At 37.4% G+C, this 17,564-nt stretch overlaps 2 protein-coding genes across 8 annotated transcripts in view; one reads left to right on the forward strand and one right to left on the reverse strand.

Annotated features, from left to right (window-relative positions):
- The window catches only part of LOC116722767 (magnetosome-associated protein MamJ-like), a 30,844-nt gene extending 29,225 nt beyond the window's left edge, over positions 1–1,619 (reverse strand). For all 4 annotated transcript variants that reach the window (XM_032567045.1, XM_032567042.1, XM_032567041.1 and 1 more), the window contains exons 1-2: positions 1,329–1,619; positions 1,099–1,157 (exon numbers count right to left, since the gene is read on the reverse strand). In XM_032567045.1, the coding sequence (XP_032422936.1) occupies positions 1,099–1,146 (48 nt within the window). In that variant the 5' untranslated portion in view covers positions 1,147–1,157; positions 1,329–1,619. The remainder of the gene's footprint in view (positions 1–1,098; positions 1,158–1,328) is intronic.
- Positions 1,620–1,723: 104 nt separating this feature from the next.
- wdr4 (WD repeat domain 4) overlaps positions 1,724–17,564 on the forward strand; it is a 48,016-nt gene continuing 32,175 nt past the window's right edge. For 3 of the 4 annotated variants that reach the window (XR_004339836.1, XM_032567051.1, XM_032567053.1), the window contains exons 1-5: positions 1,724–1,884; positions 10,095–10,163; positions 10,246–10,386; positions 13,724–13,880; positions 14,677–14,789. Coding sequence is in view for 3 of the 4 variants with exons in the window: in XM_032567051.1 (XP_032422942.1) it covers positions 1,802–1,884; positions 10,095–10,163; positions 10,246–10,386; positions 13,724–13,880; positions 14,677–14,789 (563 nt within the window). In the remaining variant the exon portion in view is untranslated. The remainder of the gene's footprint in view (positions 1,885–10,094; positions 10,164–10,245; positions 10,387–13,723; positions 13,881–14,676; positions 14,790–17,564) is intronic. The other variant, XM_032567050.1, reaches the window with a different exon arrangement.

Consider the following 17,564-nt stretch of genomic DNA (forward strand, 5'->3'; position numbering starts at 1 on the left):
AGAGATGTAAAACTGAAGATAACTCCTTACATTTAGTGTTAAGGACTAACACATATTTTTTTAAAAATAGCTAAAAAGCCTTATTTTATTTTTTACTTTTTTTGAGTGTTCTGAGCTTGATTCATATTGAAGTATTGTTTTTGTTGTAGCACCTCAAAACTGTCAATGTTTGATATTTTGATGTATGAACATATTATTTACTTTGTTAAACAACATTACATCAAGTTCCCCTATAAGGACTGTTATGTTTTTATATTCTTTTCCATTTTAACAAAATAGTAAAAGATTATTAAGCCACCTAAAAAGGCATACTTTATTAGCCCAAAGTATACACTGAGATGTAATTTTAAACATACGGAAATTAATCATTTAAATTAAGTGTTAAGTGAATTTCAAAAAATTCTATTTTGAGCATATATTTTAAAATGTACACAAAATATCTTTAAAAAATATTTGAAAGATATTTAAAATATCTTTTAAATATAGACTTGAGCAGAGGTATATTTACTCTTGGGAAAATACATATTTTGTTCACTTAAAGTATACTTTTATTTATATTTATTTCTTAAAAGTGTATTTTGGTACAATTATATTTAAGTATGTTTAAAGTTATAATGTCAAAATTGGTACAAGCATACTTTTAGTATACTTCGTATATATTTATAGGTAGTACACTTAATAATTAGTATACTTAAAATATACTTAAACAAATGTAAGTATATTTGAAATACACTAAAGTATATATTTCTTTCACTAGGATACTCCTAAAGGTACATAAAAAAGATATTGTGTAAATGTGAGAAATTACTACACACCTCTGTTAGTAGTATGTAGAATGGAAATATTTTGTGCAAAACAGTGTTGTCAAAAACAAAGAACTATCCATTGATCTCTGAATTCATGTCGATGCAGGCCTAATAACCATAAACAAGCAACATTATTTTCTGAAATGACTGGAGTTTTTGAAGCAAAGCACACTAGATTGGCTTGCATAGACACACAGAAAGACATTGGTTTGTAGTTTTAGAATGTAGCCACATAAGCAAAAAAAAGCCCTGAGGCTGCAACGTGAGCTTTTAAGTCAGGAGGAAGAATTACCTTATTGACACATCGCAGGTGTCCGATCCTTAACAGGGAGGTCGACATGTTTTAACAACCTGCATTAAAAAACAAACATCAACATTTATTTTTAAAATATAGTGACAATATCAAATTAATCTTCATGCCATTATCAAACCTGCACTTTATCTACAATTAAACTGGTTAGAAGAGGAATACCACAGTGCTTCCACGACGGTAGAGGTAAAATGCAGTCTTTTTATCTTTACCTTGTGAAGAAAGACGAGGAATGTGAACAGTTTGTTCCACTAAATCAACGCAGCTCGGTCAGCGCTCCTTTATGTAACAAAACACACCACGCCCCTTAAAGCCCTCACTCTGCTCCAGAAGAGACTAGTGCAGCCAACTAGAAAACACTCTGTATTATGTCTATAGAAAACACTACAGACTACGCCCCCTACAGTCTACTCCTCCCCGCTAAACTATGTATCTTTTATTTTCCACTCTAAATCTTTTAACTATGCTTTTAACGGCCGTGCATATTTGAGAAACTCTTCCCCTGGCCACCGCAGCACAAGAGGGCGTTTTGTGTAGTGTGATGAGGCGGGGATTGTGTGTTTTTGACAGGCCCAAAGCGGACGTGACATTGCAAGTAACCGTGACGTACTTCCTGTGGAGATCATCCCCGCATTCTCCACGTGGAAGACAAGAACTAAGAGCATTCAGTTCGGTACCGTGAGCAATGGCTTGTTTGGGTTTCTGTGGGGAATGGTTTCTGTCAACCTGCAGCAGCAAACTCATAGCGATCCATACCAAAGAGCCCAGGTTGGAATTTATTTATTTATTTTTTTACTTTTTGTTCTATTAGCTTTTTCTATTTCCCAGTTCTTTTTGTTGGACAGCCCAAGGAAAGGAGCTGGAATCAGTATCAGTTTCCATAGCAAGAGGTCTAATTTATTCTTGACCAAATATAAAATTGTGCAGCGCTGGACTCCTTCATGCAATGTACCACAGGAAGGGTAAAGTAATCAATGCACATTACAAATATCTTCTTGGGCACGCACACCTTTGACAATAGGCTGGATTTACGCACGCACCATTTAATTGACCATATGTTAACATCATGGGCAGGCCAGCCTCTATTATGTTATTGTTAATAACATCATATTCAGCAAATATGGCATCGATAATCAAACCTAAAAAGGCCAGCACAGGCTGCTTCCAAACATTTGGAAGCGACAAAAAAGTAATCTAATAACCAAAATAGGTAAATAAAAGAAAAAGAAATAATAACTAGGCGTTTTCTGGTAGTTTCAGATTGTTTGATACAGATGATACAGATCCACATATCATTGTTTGTCCATGAATTTTATAGATGAGAAGTGGTAGAGTTCCTTGTGAAAAGTGTGGGAACAACACAAATAATATATTATTTGTGAATAATATATTTGCCCATGACAATTATTACATTCAATAACCTTTCAAGTTTCTTTTCTTTTCTCAGGGTCCCAAAAATAATGTAATTCTTAGAAAATTCAAGTAGCTTTGGAATTTTAGGTGAAAGCAGCGCACATCATGCCACAAAGCTTTATGTTTGCTTCATTCATAGAAGTGGTGTTCTGTTGATTCATTATCACCCTCACAAAACATGGGCTATAATTATGTTTACATATTAATCTCCAGCATAATAACACATGCTGGTGAAAGAAGGAACGTTTCATAAGCAGTTTTTTAATGTTGAAGTCACATCAATAGCCACATTCCTAATTGTTAGAGAATATCATGAATTTTGTCTTGGTAAAATTTAGTATTCATATCATATTCATATCAACCCAGCTTTTAATTTGAATGAATTCTGAGGTAATAATATCCAAATGTTATTGTAGATTTTCACCAGAAGCTAAAATATTTCTTTCATCAACAAATAAAATTAATCTTAGAATTGATGATGTCATTAATGTATATGTATAATTTTGGATCTAACACTGACCCTTGAGAAACACCACACACAATGTCCAAACATTCAGACTGACATTCTCCCATCTTCACAAATTGTTTCCTGTTTTTTTAAGTAACTTTTCACTCAATTTAGTGCAATCCATCTGATCCCAAACTGTTCCAATTTACTGATTAAAATGTCATGATTTATAGTATCAAATGCTTTTTTGAGATCTCTTTTCATTAATAAAGTTAATGACATCCTCAAGTTCAATTAGTGCATGTGACACTGATTGTTTACTTCGGAAGCCATATCGACTATTCACAAGTAGTTGATTTTTTTTTTCAATAAAATTGCCTAGTGATGTTGAATAGCTATTCCAGGATTTTGGAAAATTGTGGAAGAAGATAAACAGAACGGTAATTTGCTAAGTGTTGTTTATCTCCAGATTTATGCAGTGGAATAACTTTAGCAATTTTCATACTATTGGGAAACTGACTGGATAATTAAGATAAATTAATGGATAAATTCATCTGTCTATTCTATGAGTTTTACATGTTTAAAGTTTCTCCCAAATATTAAAACTTATCTTTATTTATATGCACACCCAGATATTTGACGTTGGATTTTACAGGAATATTAAAAGCAGTAGATATAGGACAGTCCTTTAGAGGCAAAATTTCTCATTTGTTGAAATTTAATTTAAGCTTTTGAAAATTTTTCAATTAATTAGAAAGTTTGGGAATTTCATTCAGGTTGTTTAGGAAGCTGGTTGTGTCATCAACTGTCTGATTGAAAACCCCTGGCCTGGCACAGATGATTTACCAAACTGAGCATTTTTAATTCTCAATAAATAGAAAGGAGCAAAAACAGAAAGGAGGTTGCACATCCTTATTTTGTACCTTTGTTAATTCTAAATTTTGTGAAGTACTATGTGGAAGACACACTGAAATGTTTGTTTTTTTGTAAAATGTTTTAATTGCATTAATAAATTTATTTCCAAGCCCAAATAAATCTAAAACTTTGAACATAAATTCATGTTCTATTATATCAAAGACTTTATAAAAGTCTAAAAATATAAAACTTTGTTGTTTTTTTAAATAGTGTTATAGGTCTTAAATTATCATGAAGAGTTGGATATTTTCCGGGTTTAGAAATGAGTGTGACAATACCTTGTTTCATAGAGTGGGCATAATTTGTGTTAGACAGTGATTGCCAATATTTCTGTGAACATTCCAAACATTCCAAAATATATAAACCCAAAATTGTTTATAAAAGTCACTTGTCAAGCCATCGCAGCCTGGTGCTTTGTCTTTGGATATAGCACCTAATGCTTTATCCAATTCTTCTGGTAATGTCTACCTCACATATCTGCTTATAATTGTCATGTAGTGGTTTGCAGGCAGGGAAGAAACACCAGCATGAGCAGGTAAAGGTGTTTTAATACGCCAAAACAGGTAGTAAGCAGCTGTGCATCAAAACGTGCTTGGCGTCACCAAGGTTCACAAAGCACCAACAAAGAATCCACCCTGATAAGGGACACACAGATAACTTAAATACAGGCGGGAGATAATCAACAAACTGAAAACAGCTGATGGTGATCAAGGAAAATCACACAGAAACAAAGGGTAAAGAAGAAAAAACTAGCTGTCAAGGAGCAGATCACTACAATAATTGTCATCAATTTCAGGAATCAAATGTTGAATAGAATGTTGGTCCTCCCTTTGCAGCTAGAACAGCTTTAGCTCTTCTAGGAAGGCTGTCCACAAGGTTTAAGAGTGTGTTTATCTGGATTTTTGACCAGTCTTCCAGCAACACATTTGTGAGGTCACATACTGATGTTGGACAAGAAGGTCTGGCTCCTAGTCTCTGCTCTAATTCATCCCGAAAGTGTTCTATCGAGTTGAGGTCAGGACTCTGTCCTGGCCAGTCAAGTTCATCCACACCAGACTCTGCCATCCATGTCTTTATGAACCTTGTTTTGTTTACTGGTGCAAAGTCATGTCAGAAGAGGAAGGGGCCAGCTCCAAACTGTTGCCACAAAGTTGGGAGCATGGAATTGTCCAAAATGTCTTGGCATGCTGAAGCATTCAGAGTTCCTTTCATTGGCACAAAGGGGCCAGGCCCAGCTCCTGACAAACAACCCTCCACCAAACTTTACATTTGGCACAAGTGTAAAGACAATACTTTACTAAATACTTGTAAAGACAAGTATCATTCTCCTGGCAACCACCAAACCCAGACTTGTATGGGGAATGAGCACACATGTTCAGCACACATGTTCAGTCTGACAACAGGATTTCATGTCTTTTGTTCTCAAAACTTTTAATACTTTTGCTTACATTTTCATTTTGAAAGCAGGACTTTATGCCTTTCTTCTCAAAACTTGTAACCCTTTTATTCAAAACTTCTCCTAGCGCACACACTTAGTCTCTGCTCAGACTCTGCTCGTTTACGAAACATGGAACTACCTTTTTGGCACAGTAGTCTAGCAACCTCTTAGCTATTACAATGAAAGTGTTGTGCTTGGGTGCGTTTGTGTTGCTACTATCGATTGTAGCAGAAGCCTCAGCACTGCTGGATATTTTTGTTCATATCAACTGACTATTGACGTGAGATCTCGGGGGATAATGCTTCACAAGTAAGATGGATATATTGCCGTTTATATTTTGTGAATAGAATTATATATTATACTGTAATTATGTCCACGGGCAAGATGCCAGTTAATATTAGCTATAGTGGTGGGTGTGATACCAGGGTTCAGCCCCTGCTATGAAGGCTAACTGAGATTTTGTAAATCTTAAAAAGTTTTAATTAATCCTTAACATTGATTTAGAGTATGAGACACAAGGTGGCAAAGACTGTTATTTATATGTAATTCTTTCACTCTGTCAAAGTAAGATAATTTGTTTTTGTTTTAAATGTTTCATAAGGACACGATGTGAGGAAGGAAGAAGTGGGAAATGTTTTTAAGGAGAGACGGATTCACTGCACAGGATGAATCTCAGCTGCTGAATCTCTCTTAAGAGACCCATTGGCAAGCCCTGGATTTTCAAATTCCAGCAGTGTTTATAGAGTTCTAGTTCTATCAATTTTTATTAATCTCCGCATTTTCTTTGATGAGCACAGGAACATCTTTTTCCAGGCCGGAGAGTTTAGTTTCACAGTCTTTTATATCAGCTGCGTTCAATTCGGCTAACTTAGGGATGTTGGCCACCATTATCATGTTGTCACGTTGCTGCACACTGACGTCATCCATCTTGTTTGTCAGCTTGTTAATGGGTTCCACGGATGAGTTGTTGTTTTCCTAATTGCGGAACACAATTACCCTGCTGGGTGGTGTTGATGTTTTGATGGGCAATGGAGGAGATTTTTCTTTTGGTTAACGACGGCAATGAAGTCTCCATTGCATATCCCTGGTCGACAGTTGCAGAGCACACCTTAGAGCCGTTAGCTTGGCTACAGTATCAGTTTGGCCACATTATCAGCTTTTTCCACTTTCATATTTTGCGTCGTTCGAAAGTTGAAAAATAGAGTTAATATAAGGATTTCCGTTTTAATGATTTATAGGAAATATTAGTAATCTTTTTGGTGCTCAAAAACAGAGGTCTAAACTGTTATATCGGAATTAGTGCATAACTTCTTAAAGGAAGCCATCTGCCCAGAACTCCATCTTTACCAGACTCTTATTCACAAGTCAAGTCGGTGGAATGTGATGAGGTGTGTGTGTGTGTGTTATCTCAGGCTTGTAGCTAGTTGCTTCGGACTTACTGATAGTAGAACACCTTGAAGAACTACAGTGATCTGTTCTTAGCTCCAAGAAGATTATATTAAAAACAAAAATTTGATTTGATTTATATATTTCAGAAAGGGTTTTAAAAACAAGAAAAAAAACCAATCAGTAGGACAGAGAAAACGTGCATACATAACCAAGAAGAAAATATTTTGTTTACCACTACTTTTTGTTTGAAAAGGGATAGGAATAAGTGAACACTTATTTAATCCTACTCCTTATCTCAATTTAATGGAATATATTACTTACTTATTCAATAATTATCAAAGCTTTTTAATTAAAACTATGTTATAATATTCATGTGCCTGTTGAATATACTGGGCTAAAGAGCCAACAAATAAATTATATGACATAGACAAAGTGGTTGCAAACTAACTCATAACAAGACAATAATACTAGTATGATAACAATTGTAAATAACAACCGGACATAAAGCATCAGAATAATTACCAACTGCTTGCCAGTGTACACCTATAAATTATTCTTAATCTGTGTTATACAACAATAAGTAAAATGTAAAAAAACAGAGAGAGAAAATAAACGAATGATAATAATAATAGTAAGCTAACAATAATAAGCTACAAATAGTGGTAACGGTAACACAGAAGAAACGAAGGAAAAACTCATATTTGTGTCAATTCCCTTCTTACCTGTACAATGTGATTATCATAGTTTTGCATTTATTTTTAAACTGGTTGATGTATGGACATTGTTTTAGTTCCATATTCAGTTCGCTCCATTGTTTGACCCCAGTTACAATGATACAAAATCTTTTCATAGTTGTTCAGATGCTACATATTTTGAAATTCAGTGTTCCCCTTAAGTTGTACCCACCTTTCCTTTCAAAAAACATTTCCTGAAGATGTTTAGGTAACTGATCATAACAGATTTTATACATATAGTACAAAATCTGAACTATAGACAGTACTAATACTACGGAAGAGGATTAGGGCCACCGAAAAAAAAAAAAGAATTCTGATTAAAGTCAGAATTCTGAGTTTAATGTCAGAATTCTGACTTTCTGACTTTAATCTCAGGATTCTAACTTTAGTCTCAGAATTCTGACTTTAAAGTCAGAATTTTGACTTTAAAGTCAGAATTCTGACTTTAATCTCAGGATTCTAACTTTAGTCTCAGAATTCTGACTTTAAAGTCAGAATTTTGACTTTAAAGTCAGAATTCTGACTTTAATCTCAGGATTCTAACTTTAGTCTCAGAATTCTGACTTTAAAGTCAGAATTTTGCCTCTAAAGTCAGAATTCTGACTTTAATCTCAGGATTCTAACTTCAGTCTCAGAATTCTGACTTTAAAGTCAGAATTTTGACTTTAAAGTCAGAATTCTGACTTTAATCTCAGGATTCTAACTTTAGTCTCAGAATTCTGACTTTAAAGTCAGAATTTTGACTTTAAAGTCAGAATTCTGACTTTAATCTCAGGATTCTAACTTCAGTCTCAGAATTCTGACTTTAAAGTCAGAATTTTGACTTTAAAGTCAGAATTCTGACTTTAATCTCAGGATTCTAACTTTAGTCTCAGAATTCTGACTTTAAAGTCAGAATTTTGCCTCTAAAGTCAGAATTCTGACTTTAATCTCAGGATTCTAACTTTAGTCTCAGAATTCTGACTTTAGTCTCAGAATTCTGACTTTAAAGTCAGAAGTCAGAATTCTGACCTTAAACTCAGAATTCTGACATTAAACTCAGAATTTTTTTTTTTTTTTCGGTGGCCCTAATCCTCTTCCATATAATACCAATGTCCTGAATTGCAAGACATTGATATTTCACAATTTCCTGCAATTTTCATAAAATAGACTTAACAAATAAAGGATTTGTGTGTGTAAGAAAACTAGCATTGTGTATTACTCTGACGGCTCTTTTTTGCAATACTGTACTGTTAGTAGTTGTAATGTTGATTCATATGTGTTGCCCTACACTTCTGCACAAAAATTTAGATATGGCTGAATCATTGAACAATGCAAGATGTGTAGTGACTTACTATTCAGATAATATCTTGCTTTGGCCGTATTTGAAATACTTCTTGATACTTTATTACAGATGTATTTAATGTTGGGTATCCAGCTAATTTTATCATCTATAATTTTCCCTTGAAATTTTGTTTTAAACACTGTTTCTATGTTAAATTATGAAAATAAATTACATATATGTTACAAGATTTTCTCACATAAACCAACTGGATTATTGATAGCATCAGAATCAATGGGCAGTGAATGACGAATATAAGTTTGAAATAGGTGATCTCAAATAAGCCAATTCTAACAATTCCCAGAGTTGTTAGAACTCTGGGAATTCTGATAAGAATTCCCAGAGTTCTTGTTCTGGGAATTCTGGTTTTCGCCAAACTGTGGAGATACTGATTACGCTTTTTTCCCCCCAAGAACTTTATGTTTTGTTAGAATCACAAATTTAGACACAAACTGACATCAGCATGAACTAAAAAATATTCTTCATAGAAAATGTGGCAAGTGAAACAGTAACTTAAAGCACGTTGTGATTCTTGTCTTTCAGAATGAGTCAAGATTAAACTTTGTTCTGCTTTCTAAAGTACTGAAATATGAATCTACTAAGAAAACAGAAGTTTGGCAGGGATCTGGAGGACCTTGCCTTACATTTCCTTAACAGGAGCATTAGGTTATATGAACACCAAGTTGGTGGCGTGCAGCTATGAACTTCTTGATCCAGAAGTTTTGAAGCTTGTCTGGCCCTGGTGCTTTCCAGTTCTGGATGCCGCTGATGATAGCTCCAACTTCTTCTGCTGAAATATTAATCACTGTTTTGTAGACTTGCTGCGACCGGGATGGTAGGAAATTTATTTTCTGGTAAGCGTAAGTTACAGCAGCTCACAGTGTTCAGTCTATATCATTCATGAGTCTCCGCTCCACCACACATTTCGCCGCAGTATTGATATACCCAGATTATATCTTTGTATTCTTCCTTTGTCCAGTTATGTTTGGGATCTGCCAGGTGAGTTGGAAGGGTTTGACTGTTGTGCTTGTGTTGACCTTCACATCAAACCTCAGCAAGCACATAGTGATAGTGGCGAGAAATAGCTTCCTTTTAACAGGGAGGTTTGATTTAATTTATCACACCAACAATCTACGTAAGTCTAAAATATTTATTTATTTCTGCCTGAAGTTTTCCAATGTGGATAGAAGAAATCATGGAGTTGGTGCTAAACTGTACTGTTTTCTGCTGCCAATTCTTTTAAGTGATCATCATTTCATGTGTCACTATCACAGCAATGATTCAAATGTAATACATTAACATTTCTGTGCTATTTTGCAGAGAACCGTTTGTGTTTGACTGCAGCCGTGCTGAAAAGAGGCTAAAAATAGCAAAGGATGTAAATAGCAGGTAAAGAGAGTGCATTGGATAACCATTTGTACTAATATCAAAGGTGGTGCTAATTTTATAGCCCTGTCTTTTCTGTCTTTAGTGATGCATCAGAGGACACCGGAAGTGACACGGTCCTTGCTTTTGCAGTGTCTTCATCTGGCAAATTGATGGCGATAACTGATGACACCAAACGACTGATCCTGTTTCGGTGTGAACCTTCATGGCACTGCATTAGCATCAGGTAAACATTAGATGTTTCTGTGTTAGTTAGGTCTGTGGACAGTCATGATCTACTCCTCTGTAAGCAGCATTCACTGCAGCTGCTTATGTGATTCTTCTGTCCACCTGCCATAGTAAATGGCTGCATACCAGCTTTTCCATCTTTGAGTAAAAGTCACTCTTTTACAGAAGAGTGACTTCTGAAAAAGGAGATTTCAAAATTTGCTCATTCAACTGCTACTCAACTTTGAATTTAATCATAGCCCTCCCTCCATGTTTTCAGCTGACTTTCCTGAAACTGCTCAGTGAGAATAAGCATAAGTATTCAGTCCATGCACAAAGTATTCACAGCACTTCACTGTTTCCACATTTTGCTATATATAGCCCTCTTCCAAATTGTATTGAATTAATCTCTTTCCTCACAATTCAACATACAAACACCTCAATTTGACAATGTGGCAAACATTTTTATACTTTTGCAAATTTATTAAAAATAAAAAAACAAACAAATCACTTTTACATACGTTTTCACAGCCTTTGCTTGATACTTTGTTGATTCACCTTTGGCAGCAATTACAGCCTCAAGTGTTTTTGAATATGATGCCACAAGCTTAGCATACCTATCTTTAGGCAGTTTGGCCCATTCTTATTTGCTTTACTTCTCAAGCTCCATCAGGTAGGATGAGAGACGTGTAAACGTCAAGTGAATTATTGATATTGACATGACATTGACAAGTTATCAATATTTTGTCCTTAGCTATAATTTTACTTTGTAAAATTACTAATAACAATGACAAACATTTTGTAAAAAAAAAAATTGTCTGGATCAATACCCTGTTCTATATGTAATGCGTTGCACTCAGTTCCAGTTGTTCATTTTCCTGAATACATTGTGTTATGTATTTGTTGTTGCTTAGCTGAGCCCCATCACTGAACATTATACTGTGATACTACCTCTAACCAGTTCCAAGTCCGGTCCTGCTATTTCACTGTATGAGGATAGTCATTCCAACTTTTCCAATTTTTTGATGCATTTCACCATCAATACTTTGGCCTCTTCTGGTCATCAATTAAGCTTAATAAATATTCTATAGTTTCTAGTCTATGTGCTTTGGATTTTCTTCATTCTTCTCAGATAACGTGCTTTCTTTGCAATGTCAGCATTGGTCTTTGTCAGATGTTCATTCATATAAACATCCGTACTTTGGGGCGTCTCATCCTGTTTTAGGAAAGGAATCTTGTGTTGGTGAATGTCAATATGTTAACTGGCTTATCCTTTCTGTTACTTCTGGGTATCAGATGGCAGGCTTTCACATGATTATAATCCAGCTCAATGCCTTTTGTCTTAATAAATACTGCCACCTGTTGTTCCCCTTCGTTGCATGCATTCAGTGCTTTTGGATACGACCTGGGATTAATGGAAAGTCCAGTGGTGACAATGTCATTTGTTCTTATATACTGTTCAAGGTCCGCTACCGGACTTTCAAGGTAGCTAAACTGTTTGTCCTTCTCTGCTCTGCATTCTGCAAACGAAGCATCTTCACCTCATCAATCAGTGCCTAGATATGTTTCTGCTGTACTTTCACATCTGAGACTTCTTCCAATAGGAAGTCAAGGGACTTTTTTTATTTGATTGGCCAAAATCAGTGTCAAGTTTTTTTTTTGTTGTTGTTTTTTTCTTCCGAAAATCATCCTGACGTTGTTATCCATTGCGTATTGACGAGGCTTATTCAGCAGGCTGTTCACCGAGAACATTTAAATTCCAACTCGGTGTTGTGGTGACCTCCTGGTTTGGCAAGTCGGCTCCTTTTTACAGGCCCCAGCATTTGTTTAACAAATAAAAGTACTGTATAAACGTTTTTTTGTTTGTTTTTGTTTTTACAAATAACTACTGTACTGTAAAATAATAATTTTAAGCATCAATACGAACTGAAGGCTTCAAATTGCAGAGATCAGCACCGCCCCACCGCGACCCGAGTCATTGGATTAGAATGGGAGAAAATGAAAAATGATTATGAAAAAAAATACAAAGTACAGTAGGACAAATAGTGACTCACGTGTATTTCACTGCTCTTCTGACTGAGCCGCTGCATCCTGACTCCGCTCTGCAGCGTTTTTTGTCTTCTAAAGCCCGCGGTGCAGGTGTGTTTTTTCGAGAGAAGAACATAGTTATAGGTAGTTGTTGTCGCTCTTTTTTCTTCTGGCAAAAAGATTCTTGAATTTGGCAAGCTGTTTTACGTACGTGTACATATTAATCTGCAACGTTATTGACACACAGGTAGAGAAGAAGCGGAGAGACTGTTTAGCCAATCAGAATGCAGAACACAATGCATGATTCAAATCCGTGAAGCAGCGAGACTGTGAAAGGTGTACCACGATATAGCGAGGGTTCACTGTACATGCAAAAGCTTGGTCTCTTTATGAAGATGACGAGATAAATTTTCTATTTTAGCAGTCAAAAATACTTTAATTATAAGTAGTTTGTAGCTATTACGTTTGTAACGCAAAAGAAATTGAAAATTTTGCTTCAACCAGATTTTTCATTTTTATTTCTTGTAAATGCACATTGAGTGTTGAATGTATGGACCGGAAAATACAATAAATCTGTAGAATAAAGTATTCTGCTCATGGATTTCAAGATTTATCAAAATAGCCCAAAAAAGAAATGTCATTTTGGACATGTTTATTTTAGAGGATGTACATGTGTTGTCCATGTGTGCCATTTGGAGACTCCATTTGGAGTCTCCAAATGGCACACTTGGACAACACATGATGTTCATACTTCAAATGACTGTAACTCCTCAGTGCTTCAACATACAGTCATCAATGAGGCTCTAATGAAAGAGGCTCTAATGAATCTTTCAATATTACTGATAGTGGAAATTACTTATAATTATATAAATAAAATAGCATATCTGGGGGGGCAGAGGGGGTTAGCATACAGTCAGACCTCCTCCCTCTTCTTGCAATACGCTGTCCATCCCTGCCCCCATCCGTCCCCCCCGCCCTCTAACGGTACGCTAGCCCCGGCCCCCCTTCGACCCACCTCCCCCCTCTAGTGGTACGCTAACCCTCCTAAAGAAGGCTGGTTCTGTTCTGGGGACGACTGTGGAACCTCTGGAGGTGATGTTGCAAAGACAAATTCTTCATAAAATCAAGAAAATTATGGACAACCCTGACCATCCTCTTCATGAGAATGTCTTGGGAAAACAGAGTGTCTTCAGTCAAAGGCTTCCTCAGATTTGCTGTAAAACAGACCGCTACAGGAGATCTGGAATTAATATGTTAAAACAAGATGTAATTTCCCTTTGGGATCAATAAAGTATTTTAAAAATTGAATGTGTTTGAATCACCCACAGGTGGGTGATTAGGAGGTGCACATCACTAGTGTTCAGCCCGGCTGAAGATGAACTGCTGGTGGCTGACAAGTCTGGAGATGTTTACTCCTTTTCTGTGGTTGAACCAGAGAAGGACGGTGAGCTGAAGATGGGTCACCTTTCGATGTTGCTTGCTGTGGTAAGGATCAAGTATTATGGATGATGAGGGATTAAGATAAGTGTTTAACTTTCAACCAATCTCTAAATATGTCCACCTATCTCCCATCTTGTATGAACAGTTGTGTTTAATTAATTGTTTTTTGGTGGTGACAAAACAATTAGGTAGCTTATCATGAAAATTTTTTAATGCTGACTTATTTCTACGTCTACAATAATTGTACAATATGGGATTGTTATTTGTTTGTTTTTGTACCACAGCTACTGATTTCATATCTTTAAAAGAAACTGTATAAATTAGTATGAAATCATACAATTACAGATTGATAGAGCAGCATATTTTATATTTTTTGTATTATTTAATTTTTTTAACAAAGCACAGATTAATTTTTGATTTACTTTGAGCTAAGTATTACAGAACCAATATTATGAAACAAAGTAGCAAAACTTGGTTCTCTCTATTATTTGTATGAATATTATAAATAGATTAGAATGAAAGTGAATTGAATTATGTAAATTTTGAGTGAAGTTTCATAAACATTGCCATTAAATGGAATTGTTCTTTTTGTGTGTTTCTAAAGTTTAACTTGCATCTGGTCCTCCCCAGAAACATTAAGCCTTTAAAAATGTCTCAAGCAAATTGGTATGCTAAATAAAGACAGAATTAAATTTGATGTCAACGTTCTTAAGGTTGAAACTTGCCTCGGCCAGTTGATTTTTATCTGCTCTTGTCAGTTTTACTTTTAGGGTTAGTGGTTAAGTTTGAATGGGTTAAACATAAGGGGTTGTGACTAACTGCTCTATTCCCTGTCATTTAGACCATATCCGCAGATGACCAATACATCATTACAGCTGACCGTGATGAGAAGATCAGAGTGAGCCATCGCAGGTCCCCTTATAATATCCAGTCTTACTGCTTAGGGCATCACCAGTGAGTACACCTACATTAAAAAAAAGTATAACTAGCTGTACTCACTAGGATAACTAACAAAACTATTTGACTTTGTAATTTCATATAAGATTTACAGTTGTGTAGGTGGATTTTTTTTTTTAAATTTAGAAAGACAGATTTCCATCACATTCATTAATTACAGCTTTACCCATTTCAGGTCGTATATGAGGATAGAAGCAGAGAATCCAAATGATTTTGTCCATACTGCCTTTCTGGTATTTTCTTTTACAGACTATTACTAATTTTAGTTTTGAACGACAACAGAAATAAACAAAATTGAACAGAAATGGGGATTGCACCACCTCGAGCAATAAAAACCACAAGAACATAAAAGGGCAGGACACATAATTCACAAGTACAGTCAAATGAAGACAGATCTAATTGGTTTTATATACTCAGTCCATTTGGTCCAGATCTTATAAAATTTTCCTTTTTCAACTTGGAGGGAAAAAGAAATCTTTTCCATAACATAATCTGGTAAACAATTTCAAGCCATTCATTGATAGTGGGTGGATCTGGTTTTAGCATTCCTTGTGATGGATTTCTTACTGGCTGCCAGTATACTCGGCGGTTTTTAGTCTTTATTGGTCCATGTGTCCAAATGTAAGTTGCCCAAGTAGAATGTTTCACATTTGAATGCAATGTTTACATTAATTATATTTTCAATGTGTTTGTGGAACTCTTCCCAATATGGTCTTATTACCTGGCAGTCCCAAAAATCATGGAAGGGAGTGGTTGGCTCCCTTAGACCCACCAAGTCTCCAGCAGGCGTCCCCGTTTCTTTGATATCGTCTCTGAATGCGTGGAACAAAAGATTGTGCAATGTTTTTCAGCAAAACTCCCGCCATGTGTTTGATCCGGTCAAGGCCCACTGCAGTTGACATATTTCCTCCCAGCCTTCTTGTGAGATTATTACCTTCATTTCCTTTTCCCATTTCCTCTTTATGTATTCTGTATTCTCATGTTTAGATAGCTGTATGGCATTATATAATTCAGAGAAAATTCTGCTGTCTGATCTGGGCTTAAATAGTGATAGAAATACCCCCATGAAACTTGAATCACTTTTTCTCAACACCTCTTTAAAATGTCTATTAAAATAATGTCTCACCTGCAGGTACCTAAAAAAATCATCTTTTTCCAGTCCATGATCCTTCTGTAAGGTTTCAAAACTCTGAAATATCCCTTTGTGGACAAATGAATAATAGGTAGTTAATCCTTTTGAGATCCATATCTTGAATCTATTATCCATCCATCCATCCATCCATCCATCTATCTATCCATCTATCTTATCTATCTTCTGCTTATCTGGGGTCGGGTCGCGGGGGTAGCAGCTTCAGAAGGGAGGCCCAGACTTCCCTCTCCCCGGCCACTTCTTCCAGCTCTTCCGGGGGAATCCTGAGGCGTTCCCAGGCCAGCCGAGAGACATAGTCCCTCCAGCATTTCCTGGGTCTTCCCTGGGGCCTCCTCCCAGTGGGACGTGCCCGGAACACCTCACCAGGGAGGGGTCCAGGAGGCATCCTGACCAGATGCCCGAGCCACCTCAACTGGCTCCTCTCGATGAGAAGGAGCAGCGGCTCTACTCTGAGTCCCTCCCGGATGACTGAGCTTCTCACCCTATCTCTAAGGGCTACCCTACGTAGCCACCCTACGGAGAAAACCCATTTCGGCCGCTTGTATCCACGATCTCGTTCTTTCGGTCATGACCCAAAGCTCATGACCATAGATGAGGGTGGGAACGTAGATCGACCGGTAAATCGAGAGCCTCACTTTTTGGCTCAGCTCTCTCTTCACCATGACGGACCGGTACAGCGCCCGCTTGATGGCAGATGCTGCGCCAATCCGCCTGTCGATCTCCCGCTCCCTTCTTCCCCCATTCGTGAACAAGATCCCGAGATACTTGAACTCCTCCACTTGGAGCAGGACACCCCCCCTGACCCGGAGAAGGCACTCTACCCTTTTCTGGCTCAAGACCATGTCCTCGGATTTGGAGGCACTGATCCTCATCCCGGCCGCTTCACACTCGGCTGCGAAACCGCTCCAGCGAGAGCTGCAGATCACGACCCGATGAAGCCAAAAGGACCACATCGTCTGCAAAAAGCAGAGATGAGATCCTAAGGCCACCAAATCGGATCCCCTCAACACCTTGGCTGCGCCTAGAAATTCTGTCCATGAAAGTGATGAACAGAATCGGTGACAAAGGGCAGCCCTGGCGGAGTCCAACTCTCACCGGAAATGAGCCCGACTTACTGCTGGCAATGCGGACCAGACTCTAACACCTTTCTTACAGGGACCTGACAGCCCGTATCAAAGGGCCCAGTACCCCATACTCCCGGAGGACCCCCCACAGGGCTCCCCGAGGGACACGGTCGAATGCCTTCTCCAAGTCCACAAAACACATGTAGACTGGTTGGGCGAACTCCCATGCACCCTCCAGAACCCTGCCGAGGGTGTAGAGCTGGTCCAGTGTTCCACGACCAGGACGAAAACCACACTGCTCTTCCTGAATCCGAGGTTCGACTATCCGATGGACCCTCCTCTCCAGGACCCCTGAATAGACCTTGCCAGGGAGGCTTAAGAGTGTGACCCCTCTATAATTGGAGCACACCCTCCGGTCCCCCTTTTTGAACTGGGGGACCGCCACCCCAGTCTGCCAATCCAGGGGAACTGCCCCCGATGTCCATGCGATATTCCAGAGTCGCGTCAGCCAACACAACCCTACAACATCCAGAGCCTTAAGGAACTCCGGGCGGATCT

Source organism: Xiphophorus hellerii, chromosome 7, assembly GCF_003331165.1.
Source record: "Xiphophorus hellerii strain 12219 chromosome 7, Xiphophorus_hellerii-4.1, whole genome shotgun sequence".
NCBI classification, from domain to species: domain Eukaryota; kingdom Metazoa; phylum Chordata; class Actinopteri; order Cyprinodontiformes; family Poeciliidae; genus Xiphophorus; species Xiphophorus hellerii.